The sequence below is a fragment of the Protopterus annectens genome, chromosome 3.part0 (assembly GCF_019279795.1).
Source record: "Protopterus annectens isolate FY-2018-M chromosome 3.part0, PAN1.0, whole genome shotgun sequence".
In the NCBI taxonomy this organism is placed as follows: domain Eukaryota; kingdom Metazoa; phylum Chordata; order Ceratodontiformes; family Protopteridae; genus Protopterus; species Protopterus annectens.
Genome location: NC_056731.1, coordinates 1,122,794,912 through 1,122,813,788, shown reverse-complemented (window position 1 = coordinate 1,122,813,788; position 18,877 = coordinate 1,122,794,912). Strand labels below are relative to the sequence as shown.

General features: G+C 40.6%; 1 protein-coding gene across 3 annotated transcripts in view; it reads left to right on the top strand.

Annotated features, from left to right (window-relative positions):
- Positions 1-18,877, top strand: part of LAMA3 (laminin subunit alpha 3) — a 2,187,360-nt gene that overhangs the window by 1,345,896 nt on the left and 822,587 nt on the right. For all 3 annotated transcript variants that reach the window (XM_044065357.1, XM_044065355.1, XM_044065356.1), the window contains exons 24-25: positions 9,851-9,957; positions 11,141-11,291. In XM_044065357.1, coding sequence (XP_043921292.1) covers positions 9,851-9,957; positions 11,141-11,291 — 258 coding nt within the window. The remainder of the gene's footprint in view (positions 1-9,850; positions 9,958-11,140; positions 11,292-18,877) is intronic.

The window sequence follows — 18,877 nt, the reverse complement described above, 5'->3', positions numbered from 1 at the left end:
CCATAGATGTTAAGAGATAAGATTGTTGCTGCCTTTGTCAAAGGCAGGGAAGGAAAGTTGGTCAACAAGCAAACCTTTCCAGAATGGATAACTGATTGCATTAGTTTCTGCTGTCATCATCATTTATTTTATTTATTTATTTAACATTTGTTGACCTGGAAAATCTGACTAGGAATGAGCCTATTTTCAGCAGTAGCCCAGGGAGAAACATTACAGATGCATGTCTTTAGACTGTGGGAGGAAACGCATGTGAATACAGGGAGGACATGCAGACTCTACACAGAAGGCACCCTAGACAAAAATCAAACTAGAGAACCTCTTGCTGTGAGGCGACAAGGTTAACTTCTGCACCACTGTGCTGCCTAATCTTGCCGGTCATGGCAGGCTTGTTCCAGGTCTTATGATGTCTCATTCTAACAGGAACACAGCTACGAACACAGTCTTTGCATATGCGTTTGTTTGAATATATATATATCTATATCTATATATATATATATATATATCTATGGGTCTAATGCTTTTCATCAAATACCACGTATTCGAAAAAGAGCAGTAGACCGCTCAGTTACGCGAAAGTGCACTTATTCGAAAGTGCACTTTCGCGAACTCAGCTTCAACGAACGGATCGCACCACAGTGGAGGACAGCAGGAAAACATGCTATGTCCTCCACAGTGGTGCAGTAGTTACGAACCGTAGGGTTTGGGCACGGGTCATGGTAAGGGAATAGCTAGTAGGGCTATCCCCTTACCATGACCCGCGCCCTAACCCTAAGGTCCGTAACCACTGCATTAAAGTCAGTAGTTGCCTGTTCGCTGAAGCGGGTTTCGCGAAAGTGCACTTTCGATTAAGTGCACTTTCGTGTAACCCAGGGTCTACTGTGTGAGTTCGAAGAAGTGTATTTTTGAACTTATACAGTAGACCCATATATATATATATATATATATATATATATATATATATATATATATATATATATGTATATGTGTGTGTGTGTGTGTGTATATATATATATATATATATATATATATATATATATATATATATATATATATATATATATATATATATATATATATACACATATAGTTTTTTTTTACTAATTTGTTGACAAAGTAAACACACTGCACAAATTGTCCTTCTTCAGAGACAACTGAGACAACCTAGGAGCATTGATTATTATTGTTATTATTATTACAATTATCACTGCCTGATTACATGACTTGCTTTGGGGCACACAGCAGACAAATGAAGGTCGACAGAATCAAACCCTGTACTATGGACACAGGAAGCAGTTCATTAACATTACAGAGCTTTAGTTATCTGTGATAACTGCCTGACTTCCTAGGAAGGATTACTACTCAGGCCATCTTGGAAACAGACAGCAAAAATATTCGATCCAGTGAGCTAAATCTCTTCTGCATCATCAACAAAATGGTTTGGGGTTAGGTATATCTCTCAGAGACGTACCACTGCTCTGGAACGGACTTCGCATTCCCATAATAACCTCCACCCCCCCAACACAACCCAAATGACACATAGCCCACAAACTCAGTGTGCCACTCAACCACAGCCCATAAGGCATAACAACATACCTAACACTCTAGTCATAGGTGACTCTATAGTCAGGCACGTTGATGTTCCACTCACCAGGCTAAACAAGGAGAAAGTTACTGTCAGCTGCCTGTCGGGTGCCAGGATCCAGAACATAATGCACTCGGGTCACTTCACAAGTACAAATATGACTCTGTCATTGTCCATGTTGGTGTGAATGACCTGAGACATACCTCCCTGAACTACATGAAAAGAGACATGGAGGAACTCTCCAATCTTGTAGCACAAACAGGTATGACCTTAGCCCTGAGTAGCATCCTGCCATCACCCAGAATGATACCACAATGTGTGTCTTTCGGCTTTTCCCGGTTAGGGGTCGCCACAGCGGAACTCCGGTCCGCTAATGATTGGCAGTAGAGTTTTACGTGCTGGCTTGCCGGGCCTAACGCACAACCTTCAATGAAGGAATGCCCATTCACACATGTCGCCACACAGAAGACGCTCAAACTGAGAATCAAACGGGCAGTCTCTAACTGTGAGGCGACAACACTACCGCAGCACCACAGTCCAGAATGATACCACAATACAAGGACAAAATGATTGACTTCAACAATTGGTTAAGCTTCTTGTGTCATTTTGAGGGGATCCAGTATCTGTCTGCCTGGGATGACATGATCGACAGACCACAATGCTTTGCCAGAGAGATGGCCTGCACCTGTCGCACTTGGGATTTCAGATACTGGCTAAGGCTCTATAGTGCCTTTTGTAGGCAAGGTTCAAATGAGAAATTCACCACCGTAACAGGTACAAGCAAGCAAAATCTGAGGGGAATGCTATTTAATACTAGAAGTCTAAACCTCAAAATGCATTCAGTCGAGGCCCTCCTTAAAATGGAGAACATTGACATCTGTGCAGTGACAGAGACCTGGTTTAAGGCTCCAGAGAGCACCCCTACATTACCAGGCTATAATTCATACCACACCTTTCGGCCACCTAACCTAAACCAAAACACTAAAGGCAGAGGCGTGTCCATATTCATTAAGGATATCCACACCTCCAAGCTAGTTGTTCAGCATAATGCATCCAAGATTATCCAAGTGCAACTAACTCTGGGCAAGTCCGCAATCCAAATTTTAACTTGCTACAGATCACCCACCATGCCCCAGGATTCCCACTCCTCATTTCTTGATACACTGGAAACTATTATTGTACAACTCAACACCCTAATAATGGGTGATTTCAACTACCCCACCATTAACTGGGAAAAGTACTCATGTACCAACTCTTTTGCTTAACGTTTTCTGGAATTCATAAATTCCAGCGCCTTGGATCAACTTATCCACACCCCCACCAGGGGCAGCAGTATCCTAGACCTGGTCATTACCAACATGGGCGACCAGTGTTCCATACCAGAGGTCAATTCCTTGTTGGTCAGATCCGACCACAAACTAATCAGCCTAGACATCCACATCCTACCCCAACCCCCCATTAGGAAAACCACCGTAAAAAATTTCTTCAAAGCCAACTTCATGCTTCTTAAGACAGAAGTGGCAAACTACACAACACCCATGCAGATGGACTATAGAGGTACGACTGCTGAAACCTACACAAATGCACTTTATAAGCACTTACACAAGTTCATCGATCATGCTGCCCCTAAAAGAACCAAGATGCTATCCTCCAAAAAAAGGATGCCAATCTGGTGGTCCCCTGCCATAAACAATCTCTACAACAGAAGAAAGAAACTGTTGCAAAAAAGAGTAAAATCCCATGATTAGAGTAACTCCCTGATCAGCCTCAGTAAGAAGCTGAGATCCCTCCTAAAATCCTCCAAAGCTAGTCATGAAAACAAAATCATCACTAATTCTAAAGACAACCACAAAGCATTCTTTAGCTATGTCAAAAATCTCAATGGCAACACTCAGATCTGCTCTTAGTTACAGCACAATGGCACTAAATATACAGAAGCAACTGATATTGCCAACATCCTGGCAGATAGGTTCAGTGCTAACTTTAGCCCCCTCTCACCCTCTAAAGGGCCCATCTGAAGAATGCAAAGTACCTGTAATCATGGCTGCACAGGTAAAAACCACACTCTCCGAAGCCATGAATACAGCATCCATGGGACCTGATAACATCCCAGGCTGCATTCTACATGAACTACAGAATGAACTGGCACCCCACCTAAGCACAATGTTCAGTCATAGCCTCACCTCAGGCTTTGTGTGCACTGAATGGCACACAGTGGCAGTTATCCCACTCCACAAAGGGGGAGCCACCATGGACCCCCGGGAACTACCACCCCATTAGCCTAATGAGCCTGGTCTTCAAGGCCATGGAATGTATCATCATGGAACTTATAAACAAAGACATTGGTAATCTCCAAACTCTGGACCCCACACAGTTCAGGTTTGTAAAAGGCAGATTATGTCTCCTAAACCTGCTAGACTTCTTTGAAGAAGTCACCAAAGCCGTAGACGAGGGTAAGGTGGTTCACACACCCTATCTAGAGCTCGCCAAGGCGTTCGACACATCCTCTACTCTGGAATTATAGCTAAACTCACTAAACTAGTTATAAATCCCTATGTCACAAGATGGGTTGCCAACTGGCTCACTGACAGAACCCACACTGTGAAAGTAGCAGACTCCAAATCCAACTTCAGACTAGTGACAAGTGGAGTACCACAGGGTTCAGTCCTGGGCCCTCTCCTGTTTGATATCTACTTTTCTGAAGTACAGGCTAATACAGAAGGTCTTTGGCTAATGAAGTTTGCAGATGACTGCAAAGTAGGAGCCATAGTCGAAACTGCTAACAATGTGGACATCCTACAAAAGGGCCTCACTGAGACAGATGCCTGGTGTCAAAGCCATAGCCTCAAGCTCAATGCCAAAAAGTGCATTGTCATCCCCTTTGGTAAAAACAATGTACCCATGAGCTACCACATAGGTGATAGTCTACTTAACACTGAAAGTGTGATAAGAGACCTTGGGACACAGGTGGACAGTAGTCTCTTCTTTGATAATCACATCGCCACAGAAGTCAGGAAATCCTTCTATGTGGCACACCTAATCACAAAAGGTTTCTCACCCAGGAAAAAAGAGGTCATTGTTCCCCTCTGCTCATTACTCATTAGACCCATTATAGAGTACAACTCCCCTTTTGGTATGTACCTCACAAGACATCTATAACAACTGGAAAGGTCGCAGAAATACCTCACAAAGTGGACTACCGTCCTCAAACAGATGCCCTATGGAAACCATCTAAAAAAACTCCAGCTTTACTCTGTCGCATATCGCCCACTCAGAGGTGATCTCTGCCTAACATACAAAGCTATGTAATACCCAGAGCTGTTGGAAATGCTTCACTTAAAGAAATCCCAATCCCTCTGAGCTACATGCTCTAGGGACCTAAACCTTGTCATCACAATAAACAGAACATGCTGGAGGGATAGATCACTGTCCCAGAGTCTTCCCATACTCTGGAACAAACTATCTATCTATGTTAAACAAAGCTCCTCATTAGCGCTCTTCAAGAAGAATCTTGATGATTGGATGGGAAATAGGAAATTCACTCCAGGGATCACAAGTGTGGCTCTGCTCGACAGGGGCACAGGAAAATAATTTTCTTGGGTGACGAAAGCCAGGGTACCTTTTTTGCTAGGCTTATATAGGCCCAATAGCCTAGTACCTACCTATGAACCTATAAAACAAAGCTCATCTCTCTCCATATTCAAGCACAACTTGGATCTCTGGATGATTGATACCAAATTTTTCCCCAGGACTGCTCCCTGTACTACTAATGGTTACAGGCAGCACCTAAATGCATGGATCCTTTCGTATTATCTATGGTATGATCCCATTTATTCTCACTAGGGGTAATATATAATTATCAACCATGGGATACGTGTGCAGTAACTGAGACCTGGTTCAAGGCTCCAGAGAGCACCCCTGCAATACCAGGCTACAAGTCTTACCACACTTTTCGGCCACCAAACCAGGACCGAAACACTAAAGGTGGAGGAGTGTCAATATTCACAAAGGATATTCACACTACCTGGCTAGTTGGCCAACACAATGTGTCTGAAATTCTCCAAGTGCATCTAACACTAGGTAAGACTGCAATCCAAATTGTAGCTTGCTACAGATCCCCCACCATACCCCAAGATTCTCACTACACTTTTCTAAACATACTGGAAAATATTAAGATAGAACCAAACACCCTAATACTGGGTGATTTTAACTACCCTGCCATTAACTGCGAAAACTACTCATGTCCCAACACCTTTGCGCAACGGTTCTTGGAATTCATAAATTCCAACGCCCTGGATCACCTAATCCATAGTTCCACCAGGGGCTCCAATATCCTAGACCTGGTCATTACCAACATAGGAAATCAATGCTCCATACCTATGGTCACCCCCTCATTAGTCAGGTCTGACCATAAGCTAATCACCCTTAACATCCACATCCCACCCCACCCCCAGTAAAGAAACCACCATAAAAAACTTCTCCAAAGCCAACTTCATGCTACTCAAGTCAGAAGTGACAAACTTCATGACACCCATGCAGACAGGAACTGAAAGTTCAACTGCTGAATCCTACACTAAGGCACTGTACGAGCACATCCACTCATGCATGAATCGTGCCATCCCAAATAGAACCAAAATGCTCTCATCCAAAAAAAGGAAGCCAATCTGGTGGTCCCCTGCCATAAACAAACTTTACAACAAAAGGAAGAAACTTTTGCAGAAAAGAGGAAAATCTCAGGATGCAAAAAACTCCCTTACTAGCCTCAGTAAGAAACTGAGATGCCTCATAAAATCCTCCAAAGCTAGTTACGAAAATAAAATTGCCAAAGATTCCAAAGACAACCACAAAGCATTCTATAACTATGTCAAGAATCTAAATGGCAATGCTCAGATCTGTTCTGGAATGGCATTAAATATACTGATCCGAAGGATATTGCCAATATCCTGGCAGATCGAGTCAGTGCCAACTTCACCCCCCGCTCACCCCCTAAATGGCCCATCTCAATACCGGAAGATTGCCAAATTCCAGTAATAACGGCCACACAGGTACAAAATGCACTCTCTAAAGCCAAGAATACAGCATCCATGGGACCAGATGACATCCCGGGCTGTGTACTACATGAACTACAATATGAACTGGCACCTCACCTAAGTGTCATGTTTAATCATAGCCTCACCTCAGGTTTCGTGCCCACTGAGTGGCGCAGAGCTACAGTTATCCCAATCCACAAGGTGGGATCCACCTTGGATCCTGGAAACTACCGTCCCATCAGTTTGACAAGCCTTATCTGCAAGGCCATGGAGCGTATTATCATGGAACTTATAAACAAAGACATTGGCAACCTTCAAACACTGGACCCCACCCAGTTTGGGTTTGTGAAGGGTCGATCTCGTCTCCTGAACCTGATTGACTTCTTTGAATCAGTCTCCAGAGCCATGGACAAGGGTAAGGTGGTCCACACAGCCTATCTAGACCTTGCCAAGGCCTTTGACACCATCCCCCACTCTGGAATCATAGATAAACTTACTAAGTTGGGCATTAATCCCTATGTCACCCAATGGGTTGCTAAATGGCTTACTGATAGAACCCACACTGTAAAAGTAGCCGACTCCAAATCCAGCTCCAGACAAGTGATAAGTGGAGTACCTCAGGGTTCAGTCCTGGGGCCGCTCTTGTTTGGCATCTACTTCTCTGAAGTACAGGTCAACATTAAGGGACTCTGGCTAACAAAGTTTGCAGATGACTGCAAACTGGGAGCCATTATTGAATCCCCAAATGATGTGGATACTCTACAAAAGGGCCTTACAGAAACAGATGCTTGGTGCCAGAAACATGGACTCACGCTCAATGCCAAGAAATGTATTGTTATCCCCTTTGGGAAAAAACATGTATCCATGAATTACCATATAGGTGGCAGTACACTAAACACAGAAAGTGTGATAAGAGACTTAGGGACACAGGTGGACAGTGGTCTCACCTTCGATAGCCACATTGCCACAACAGTCTGGAAATCCTTCTATGTGGCACACGTCATCACGAAGGGCTTTTCATCCAGAAAAAAGGAGGTCATTGTCCCACTGTACTCATCCCTCATTAGACCCATTATAGAATACAACGCCCCATTTGGTATGTACCTCTCAAGACATCTGCAACAACTGGAAAGGCCTCAGAAATACCTCACTAAAAGAATCACAGGCCTAAAGCAGATGCCCTACGCTGACCGCCTTAAAAAACTCCAGCTATACTCTGTCGCATATCGTCTCCTCAGAGGCGATCTCTGCTTAACATACAAGGCCATGTCAAACCCAGAGCTGCTGGACATGCTACACTTAAAGAAATCCCAATCTCTCAGAGCTACACGCTCCAGGGATCTAAACCTTGTCATCACAATAAACAAAACATGCTGGAGGGATAGGTTCCTGACCCAGAGACTCCCCAGACTCTGGAATAGATTGCCCATACATGTCAAACAGAGTGCCTCTTTGGACCTCTTCAAGAGGAACCTTGATGATTGGATGGGAGAAAGGAAATTCACCCTAGGGATCACGTCAGTCACCCTGCTAGACAGGGGTCCAGGAAAGTAAATAATGTGGGAGGAAATAGCCAGGGAATTGTTATGGCTAGGCTTGTATAGGCCCTAGGGCTGATAGCCTAGTACCAACCTATGAAGAACAATCTAACTCCAAATATGAGAAGTTAATTCAAGCTTAAAATGGCCCACAAGGGCCCCTAGCCTTGTACTTACCTATCAACCTTTGGACAGCTACCTGGTCTTAATTGCCCAACTTTGCCAGTCATACAGCCTAGCTGTTATTTCCAGTGCCAGGGAAGGTTTTGCCACAGCTATTCTGCAGGCCTTGTGTCACCCCTGCTCCTGCAGTGAGTCAGATGACCCTCTGGTTTGTAAACTCTAGGAGTTATCCAGGAGTCAGTAGTGCAGCAGTGAATTACGAAGAACATAATACAGTCATGTTAGGAACTTACCTTAGTTGTAAATGATTCAGTGCACTTAGTGTTGCAGTGCCTGTACCCTTCCTCCTGCACTTCTGTATTGGGGCACCTTGAGCTCGATACATAAGCCCTTTCTCACCTTCCTTCTCTACCACCTAACCAGGTGCCATCCTTGTCAGGGGTTTAACAGCAGGCTAGAGAGGTGCTTTGTGGTTCCTCTGATTGGGTTCTCCCACATGGTATCAGTCATTCTGGGCCATGTTCTGGCACCTGAGAGCAAATCTGCACCTGCTGGGAAAACAAAGACCAAAGATAGCATCTACAGACATTCCTTTATAGCACCAAGATCATGACATGTGATGAGAGTATCTGCCACTCCTCAGAAGGGAAGGAAAAAAAGCTCTGGAAGCTAATTCAGTCAGCACGCTTCTGCAGGCTGGAATCCCAATAGTCAATACTGCAACAGTAAGTACACATGAACATCTAGAATTATGGCAAGTTCCTAAAACAACTGTACCTTATGCTCCGTCCCCATCCAGATGTTTGCTTTCCACTCACACCATAAAAGCACACAAATGTCGTAGATTATACTGATTGCCTCCTCTTCCTCCTCTGTTTCGTAGAAAATTCCTCTTCCATACATAAAGCAAATGAAGGAGAAAAGGACTCGAACCCTGTACTTTAGTTACATGAAGCAGTTTAACAGTTCACTTCTTTAGTCCTCTATATTAACTGCCAGACTAAAGACCCAACAGCACAAAGCAATTATTTTTGTGTCTTCCTCGAGTCACACAGTAATTATATTACTCATATTTGGGTGTTTTTAATATTACTCATGGTTTTAATTTCATATTTATAGTTAATTGCCCTGATTCTTTGAGGGGTGACTGCAAGTAACATTTATTGGTTTATGTACAAGTCAATTAACCACACAATGAAGAATCATTTGTATATTGAAGAATGCTGTTTGTTTTGTCTGAATAAATTTGAAAAACTTAATTTTGAGGTGCCTGTGTTGTGCACCATGATTTATAGCTCCTATAATTAAATGTTTACCCTAACTGGAGTATCATTTGTTGCATTAAATGTGATTATTTTTTTTTATATAAATCTGGCTGCACAATGCAGGCAGAGTGCATTGATCCTACAATCTCCTGCCCTAGTATGCTTTGCTCTTGTGTTCATTGAAGGTTGGTTCCCCATACTGCCATTTACCTGCATAGTTTTTTTTTCTGTAGTAGCTCATGTCTGTCTGCATTTAACCTGGTTCATCTTCAGTGACACCCCTTGTGACTTCCATTGTTGTTTCCTTAATAGGACTACCTAGTGCTCCTGCCAAGTGATTACTATGAGGCTGCCATCTTACAGATGAAAGTTACAGAGCCCTGCACTTATGCAAACCATCCACAGCACAGCTCAGAACCGTGAGTATACTGCAATAGCACCAGATACTGGAGCAAAAGTACTTATAGCCTGAGATAAATCTGCATCCATGGAGTAACATATAGGTAAATAATGCATGAATGGTACATGGCTACTGGATCAGTAATGCAGCAACTAGTGTGTAATTAGCATGGATGAGTCTGCTGTAATGCAGTGATCAGTAAATGGAAGCTTGTTTTGTACTGAATCCACAAACTCACACACTCTTGAGTGTGATTGTCAGTACTGCACCATAGTAGATGTACCGTAACTAGGCTTTTGTTCTGCAGTAAATGCAATGACACATTTTGTTCACTTAGCTGAGAGAGGCTTAATAAAAAAACACATTTTTTTATATTATTATAGTATCTGCTCCCAGCAACTGAATCCTTAAAGTCCTTGGGATCCTCTGGCTAAACAAAGATAGTTTAAAAATGGTGGGAAAGGGCAACATCCTTTTCTGGGGTTGCCCTGAAGGTATCGTGCTTCATTTAAACCTTCATGATTACCATTTATATGTAAATCTGCTTGTCTATGCAATTTTGGGGGCTGTTCTGTTTGTTGTTCTGATGGTCCAGCTTAAATTAGTAACATGTGGAACTCTGTTTCTGGATCTTCTAACTGACAACTCAGAGTCTACAAGCTAGATTGTGCTTTCTTGCAAAACTTGGACTAAAATGATTTTGCTTAAGATGAGGGGTCATGTGCATTACCTTCTCCTCAAAGAAGTGCTCTCTGTATTCTATGTAATCATAAATACAGCAACTGAGTACCCTGTAGTACAGTGTCATCCATACAGCCCCACCCCCAAGTAATGTATATGAACTACTTGCATTTTCCCTTGTTTTGGTAGGTGATAATACTGTGTGTTGCCATAAGGCTTTCTGCTTCTCTCAGGCTTCTTCTCTGGGCCATTCAGCCATCCCCTCACCTCAGTTTCCAAGTGCTCAGGTGTGCAATCTGGTCAGGAAAGCACTATGGGTGGTAGCCATACTTCTTTGTTGGTAGTCTCCCCAGTTTTTTTTTTTTTTTTTTTTGATATGTATAAAAACAGTAATATCATGAAATATCCTGAAGTATCATTTGTAATTTCTTTGGGAGTCAGCACTTTACTGTTTAACTGTGACTATAAACTATGTGTTAGCTGTAATGGATTAACAGTGTTCTGCACAATTTTTTTTTCAGTTGCCTGGTCTATGACTACCTCCCATTGGAACAATATGCAAATGCTCATGGTTTAACTGGAGTGTTATCTGCCTATGGACGGCATCAGCATGTATCTGCCAGGCAGCCCACCCCAGAACATATACCACTGGCAGATATCAGTGGCAGGCAGGTAAGAGACTATGACATTTGATGTATATATCACTAATGTACCAGTACCACAGGATGAGAATACCTGAAACAGTTCCTTTTTATGTTAGTGAATGTCTGGCCTGTGAACAGATTTGTAAACAGACAGACATTGTCCTCATTTCTAATGTATTTTTTTTTACTTTCCTAACAAGACAGATGTTTTCTGCAGCATTTTAAATGTGGGCGATTTAAAGTCTTTCTACTTCTGCTGCCATGTTGCTATTCTTGTAGTACTAATTGAGATCTCCCTTCCATTCTTATCGTCTCATCCTTTGCCTGTTACACAAACATATGGAGATATGACAACAGATATAAGACAATTACCTACGTATTCCTTCACTGTTGACCTAGGGGCTCAGGCATTACCCCCTAAAATGTTTTATCATAATGCTGCTCTTTTACTCTTCATGCATTATTTACCTTTTAGGTTCTAGACCACAATCCAATGTTTAACCCATGCATTCTTAAATACTCTGATTCCTGTCTGCTACTACTTTCAGTCTGGTTTAAGCATTTCTTGTTATAAGGCAAAATAAAATTTGACATGAGACATTTTTAGCTAATAATGAGACCTTTTACACTTATTATAATAAAGTTAAAAAGGGTTATAATAATGCCTTTTTAAGGTTACCAGTCAAATAAAATCCGACATGTCATCATCGGTTGAAATATTCAGCAATTACTTTTCTTCTTCTTCCTGTAACTCAAGCTTGTTGGATATGCTAGATGCTGTTTAATCCCACTTGGATGTTTGCCCTACAGTTTCTCTGATATCAATTCATGCATCCTTTAAGCATATATATATAGCCAGCTCAGATCCATACTTTTGCATCTCATTTAGTCATTACTTAGGACTGAATATCCCCCACCCCAAATGCTGGAAATAAGCAAATGTAACATGGCTGCCATAATGGAGGGAATGTAAATTGGGTCTCTAATAATACACCTTTTAGTTTAATATGATATATAGGTATATGTTTTGAATAGGTTTTCCAGAAATAGCCACCAGTAACATCTTTTGAAATAAATACTAAATCCTTTCCAATATAGCTTTACTAAAAGCTGTCATGCCAGGGCAACTTGACTGAAATTTGTTCAAATGTAGTTGGTCTGATGGATTTAAATGGATCAGTTAATCATTTTACATGGATTTATCCAAGGATTTTTTTATAACATCCCTGACAGTTGTATTATATCAGAACTCAATGCACTTTATCCTAATTCATTTATAGTTTCTTGGATGAGAAATTGGCTCCTTAACATAACTTATTTAATTCATATTAAAAACAGATGTTTCTCTGTAAAAAGAACACTAAAAACAGTACATCTCAGGGATCTGTATTGAGTCCAGTTTTGTTCAGTGTCTTCATGTAGTTGATTATCAGCTATGTAATTATAAATTTGCAGACAGCTGTAATGTAAGGACACTGATTGACTCATTCAGAACTTTCTAGGCCATCTGTTTCCCTGATCATTGAAAAAGTGACTTCAAGCTCAATGCAAAAAATGTTTTTTTTTTGTTTTTTTTTTGTTTTTTTGTCATTTTGAAATAAGTCCTTATCCCTTTACACAATCAGTAATGAAGTCCTTGTTACCTTAGAGACATACAAATATGGTTGCAAATAACTGTTCTTTATAGCAGTATATGTCAAGGGCTACTACTTTTTGTTTTCAAAATAGTATCGCTGGGTAGATCTCTGTTACAGTAGAATTACAAAAAAACAATAATCAGTCTACTGCGTACAGTCCTTTGTCAGTGAACTACCCCTCTAAAAATAAAAAATGGAGAGTATTCAAAGATATTTTACAAAACATATCAAAGCTGCATGTTCCGTTACATACTTACTCGGCAGGCTTCAGTATTTAAAGTTGTATTTAGTGTAATACAGGCTGGAGAAGGAAGAGTTATTAAACACATACAACACTGTTGATGTTAGTCAAGCATGTTATGGTCTTATCTTAACAATGTTACAGTGACAAGGAGCTGTGATGCATTTCTCACATTAAATCAGTCAATTAAAAGTAATTGTTCCATTGTCAGCTTGCTGTGGTATAGAATATATTTACTTTGACACTTCATGAAGTTGGATCCCTTTTAGAATTTAGAAATGATCTTGATAATGTAGCTAAAGATATAAAACTTCAGTGAAAATCATTGGTATGCAAGCTCATTGGTAACCTGTAACTGAGGCTTTGATTTGTGACATTGTAAGATTGCTGGGGCAGTTAGTTCCATAACACAGAGAGGTGAACCCTGACTATGACCCACACAGCCCCAATTCTGTCAGTGGCTAAGGTTTAGGTAAGTGATTAGGCATGTGCTGAGGAGATGATTGATATACTTAAAGTAGGCTCGTCATCCCTATTAGCAAGTGAAGACTGGAGAACAAAGGCTCTGGCAGTCAGGCTAGGCATACAGGCAGGAGTGGGTGTTTGTGCATCTGTAAGGGTTGGAGATTTATGCTCTAGTCATGCTCTATAGCTCACCGAACAACTAGTTGCAGTACAATGACCATTTTTTTATTTTTTTTTTATTTTTTTTTATTTATCATTTGTTAACCGGGAAAGTCCGACTTGGAACAAAGCCAATTTTCTGCGGAGGCCCGGGGAGAAATGCTTCAGATGCATGTCTTTGTAACGTGGGAGGAAACCGGAGCACCCAGAGGAAACCCACACAAACGCAGGGAGGACATACAGACTCCACATAGAAGGCACCCCAGCTGAGAATCGAAACGGAGAACCTCTTGCTGTGAGGTGACAACACTACCGCTGCACTACTGTGCCGTCCATGTTCTGCTCACTCCATAGCCCTGGTTAGGGCATCATTGCCAGTCTTAGTTGAGAGGTTATTTTGGCTTGGAGAGGTGAGGCCTGCCAAATGAGGGTACATATTGGGGTATTCCCCAAGATAGTGTGTACCCAGTACTCCATCAGTGGTGGCAAACCCTGCTCAGGTAGGATAAGTTATCCGTTGGGTATTAGAGCGCTTGTAATGAATGACCATGGAATACAAAATGGTGGGGCTAGACTATGGGAGGATCATATCAGGTTAAGCTTGGCAATTTTGATTTAATTCCACAAATGTATGGTCATGCACATTTGCAAGAAAAACCCAAAGTAGGACTACATTTTAGGAGATTGTTTTCAATAGCATGGAAGAAAATGACAACTGTACAGTGTTTTATCATGCTAAAAGCAAGGGATGTTACTGAGTGCTGCAAAACAGTATCAAGGGCATTGAATTCATGTGTATAGTGTGAGGGAAGGCATCCTGCTACAAAGCTACCTTAACAAAATCCCACTATGACTGGGGTTTGTACAGTAAACATCTTGTACTGGTTCATGTCATTTATGTGAATATCCTCTATGTACATACAGTTTTTATGGATAGCTACTGCAGGGCTGTGGCTAGATCCGTTGGAACCCAGAGTGGCAACCCTCATCTATCAGTTGACCAAAATAAATATGTAAATAATGACAGCAATAACAAAAAAAAGTTGAATTGTAACTAACACAAACATGCTTAAGCTAATTCATTTAATTTGGAACAATATTATTTACAGCTGTTTAAATAACTGTCATTACTGCACTGTAGCAGATTAGCAGCACATCTGTTGTCACAGTCACACCCTGTAAATATTTGTATCCAGGGCAGCTGCCCCATTCACACTGTCCTAGCTGTTATACTTTTATGCCCAACTTAAAGCCTGATTCAGCTGTGTGCCTGAACTTTTTTTTTTCTCTGTGTATTGCATAAGACATTTAAATTAGCTCAATAAAATGGTAGGACTTTCTCTGTCATTTTTTTGTAAGTCACATCTACTAAAAAATCCCTGCAAACAACATTTTCCATTACCTGTACACTTTGTAACAACCATTTGGAGTGCATTGTAATTAGGTCACATACAAACAACACCCTTATTTATACTCTTCATTTTACCTTTTTATTAGGAACAGAAATCCATTATGAAATTATTCAAATGCTTTGTCAGTTTGTGCCCTAGCTTGTGTCTAACAAAGGTCATGTTGGACCAGTCCAGCACACCTATCCTGTTATCAAATGAAATCAATTATTTTGCTGTACATTACATAGGTGATGCATCCTTTGGAACAGTTCATGCAGTTCTGGAGTTCAAACCTACAGATAGAAAATAAACCGGCTTGCAGAGTTTCAGCTCAATTAATTTAAATTACTGGGAGGAGGGCTGATGTTATGGAGCATCAGGACAGACCAACAGCACTGAAATTGCACAACTTGGAGGACAGAAGGGACACAATGACATGATTTCAGTCCAAAGGGTCATCAGTGTCAGTGACTCAGCAAACTGCACTCTTTTCTTTGGTGTTAGAAAATTAAAAAAATCAGAGGTTCTGTGCAAATGTAAATGCTTCGATCATGTTCTAATCCTGTCACTGAAGCAAAGCATAGGACAACGCTGCCCTTAAGATGAGTGTTAAACCAAAACTGTCCTTCCTCTCCCTGATGAAAGTTCAGGTGAATTTTAATGTGTATTTTTTCTAATAAAGAGAAGAGTAAAATGATCTCATCCTATTCATGTATACTGTAACATATATAAACAATATATATATATATATATATATATATATATATATATATATATATATATATATATATATATATATATATATGTATGGATCTGCTTCATAAGATCACATTTCCAGAAGATCAGATGTCAGCACATTGAGACCACAATAACGAAAAACCACATTATCACAAGTTCAGCAGATCGGTAGTGCAGAATATCGAACTGTAATTAAAAGTTGATAGGGTGAGGGATTTAGTGCTGCACTGTTACTTTAAGGGTTTGTAGTAAGCACGTTAAAAAACATGGTGGAGTTTTCGTTGCATGGTTTTGTTATGTTTGGAGAAGTTTGGGTATGTGAAATTTAAAAAGTAACAGAAGTTGTTTGATTTTAGCATATTTGTTAATTTAGAATGGAGCTTTACAGTTAAGGTATTCTGGTTTTGTAAGTAGTAACGTTGTTGTTGTTGTTTATCACTCACAAGCCTGTTTTCTTTTCTTCAAAGTATTGCGATCTTGGAGTTGGTATATTTAATTTCCAGGGGGTGTGGGGACACAGCCCCCCCATGTGGGGAGTGCAGGGGGGCATAGCCCCCTGCAAAAGTGAAGGAGGATAGATATGCTCCATTTCAGTTGTATTCTGTTTTTGATGTTTTGGGACTCCATGTTTTAAACTTACAATAATGTGTTTTTTTTGTTATTCTGGTCCTGATGTTCTGGCGATCAATCTTCTGGGAAATGAGATATTATGAAGCAGATCCATATATATATATATATATATATATATATATATATATATATATATATATATATATATATATATGGGTCTACTGCTCTACATCAAAAGTACACTTCCTCGAAATAGAGCAGGAGATCCACACTTCAGCGAAAGTTCACTTCAATGAAAGTGCACTTTCACTGAAGTCTAGTTCCCCAGGCAACCCAAAAAAAAAAAAACACCACAACATGTTTTTGCATGCACCCCCCTACTTAAATATACCAACTCCGAGATCGCACTACAGCGAGGAAAAGGGAATATTCCCATCCCGCTCTGTAGTGTGACTGCCGAAGTCAATGTTTGAAGTTTCACTACTTCGAACAAGTGGACTCTGTGAAGTGAGTTTCGAAGTACTGAAACTTTGAACATCTGCACGGATCCATTATATATATATATATATATATATATATATATATATATATATATATATATACATATAGACATTTGTTCAGATGTCATTACACACATACACACACACACACACACACATATATATATATATATATATATATATATATATATATATATATATATATATATATATATATATATATAGAGAGAGAGAGAGCGAGAGATTATTTTTTGACATTTTCCTTATTTCTGTAGCTCTTAAACTTAATCTCCTCTGATGTAAAGATTTGTCTCACATATTTTTCCAGTAAATAACAAACAGTTGTTGATTTGAAGCACACACATGTCACTGTCGGTGTAGACTTAAAAACTACACTGGCAGTAAGTTTGTATGGAAAACAGCCACTGGAGAGTTCAACATCCATGAGCTGAACATGGCCAGAATGAACCTCAACCAGGCTGCACTCAATAAGGCGTAAGAAAGCCATTGTGAAATCTCAGTATCCAGCATTCAACATTCTACTGCTCTTGAAACCCTAGATTAGTGGTTAAAGATTTTGTATATGTATAATGCCAAGTTTAAAGTGGAGTGGTGGTGCAGCGGTTAGCATTGTTGCCTCAAAGCAATAGGTTCTCTAGTTCAGTTCTTGGCTGGGGTTCCTTCTGTGCAGAGTCTGCATGTCCTCCCTACAGTCATGTGGGTTTCCTCCCACATTCCAAAGACATGCAGTGGGTAATTTGGACATTCTAAGTTGGCCATAGGTAAGACTGTGTGTATGAGTGAGTGGTACAACTCAACTACCACAGCAGGGCTAGCAACCCGCTGTTGTAAGCCTTAGCTTGAGATGATTGTCACTGCTGAAGTGACACCTCAACCCCCATGGGAAAAGGGGTTGAGGATGGATGGATGAATGCCACGTTTATTTTTTTTTTCTTAGTCATGTGACTAAAATGTCAAATCTGCTTCTTCTTCTTCTTCTGTCGGCTTTTCCCAGTTAGGGGTCATCACAGTGGATCACCTGTCCACTCATGATTGGCAGTGGAGTTTTACGGTGTCGAGTTGCCAGCCTGACGCCCAACCTTCCACAGAAGGCACACGCACACACACAATCATGCCTAGGGCCAGTTTAGAGTGTCCAATCCACCTACAGCATGTCTTTAGGATGTGGGAAGAAACCGGAGCACCCAGAGGAAACCCACGCGACCATAGGGAGGACATGCAGAATCCGCACAGAAGGTACCCCAGCCGAGAACCGAACACCCAGAAGTAAAATCAAAAGATAAATTCCACCTGGTAAGAGCAGTAACCAACTCCAGAAAGGAAGCTCCTAATCAGAAGTAATCCACCCCCCCCCCCAAGCAGTAAAATGATTATTTAAATAAGAAGGCTTCTTTAATTAATTACTTCACTTGATTCAATTATTCTGTTATAGAAATGGTATATAAATAAGTTCTGGTTATCACTGTTTCATTCTGAAGAAGTCTGTGTTTTACTGTGGACGAAAAGCTACTTGTTAATTAAAGGCTTTATTCATTTTACTGCCTGTGGTCTTTTTGGTTACTGCTGATTAGGAGCTTCCTTTCTGGAGTTGACTACTGTTCGCACCAGGTGGAATTTAACTTTTGGACTTAGCTGGACATCAGATATAACCAAACTTAAGAATTGTTTTATTCATTTGAATTGTGCCTATGCTGATGTTCATTTTAGTTTAAACTTTGAATTATTTAACATTAGAATGTATGCTTACTAACACTTTGGTGGGACTCTTGCAATTTATACTGGAAGCCTTTCTCAAAAATATTTCCTTCAGATCTCTAGCTGTCACTTGTCTTGTATGAAATGGAATATTCCTAAGTCTCAATTTTATGGTTAGCAGTAGAGTAAAACAAATT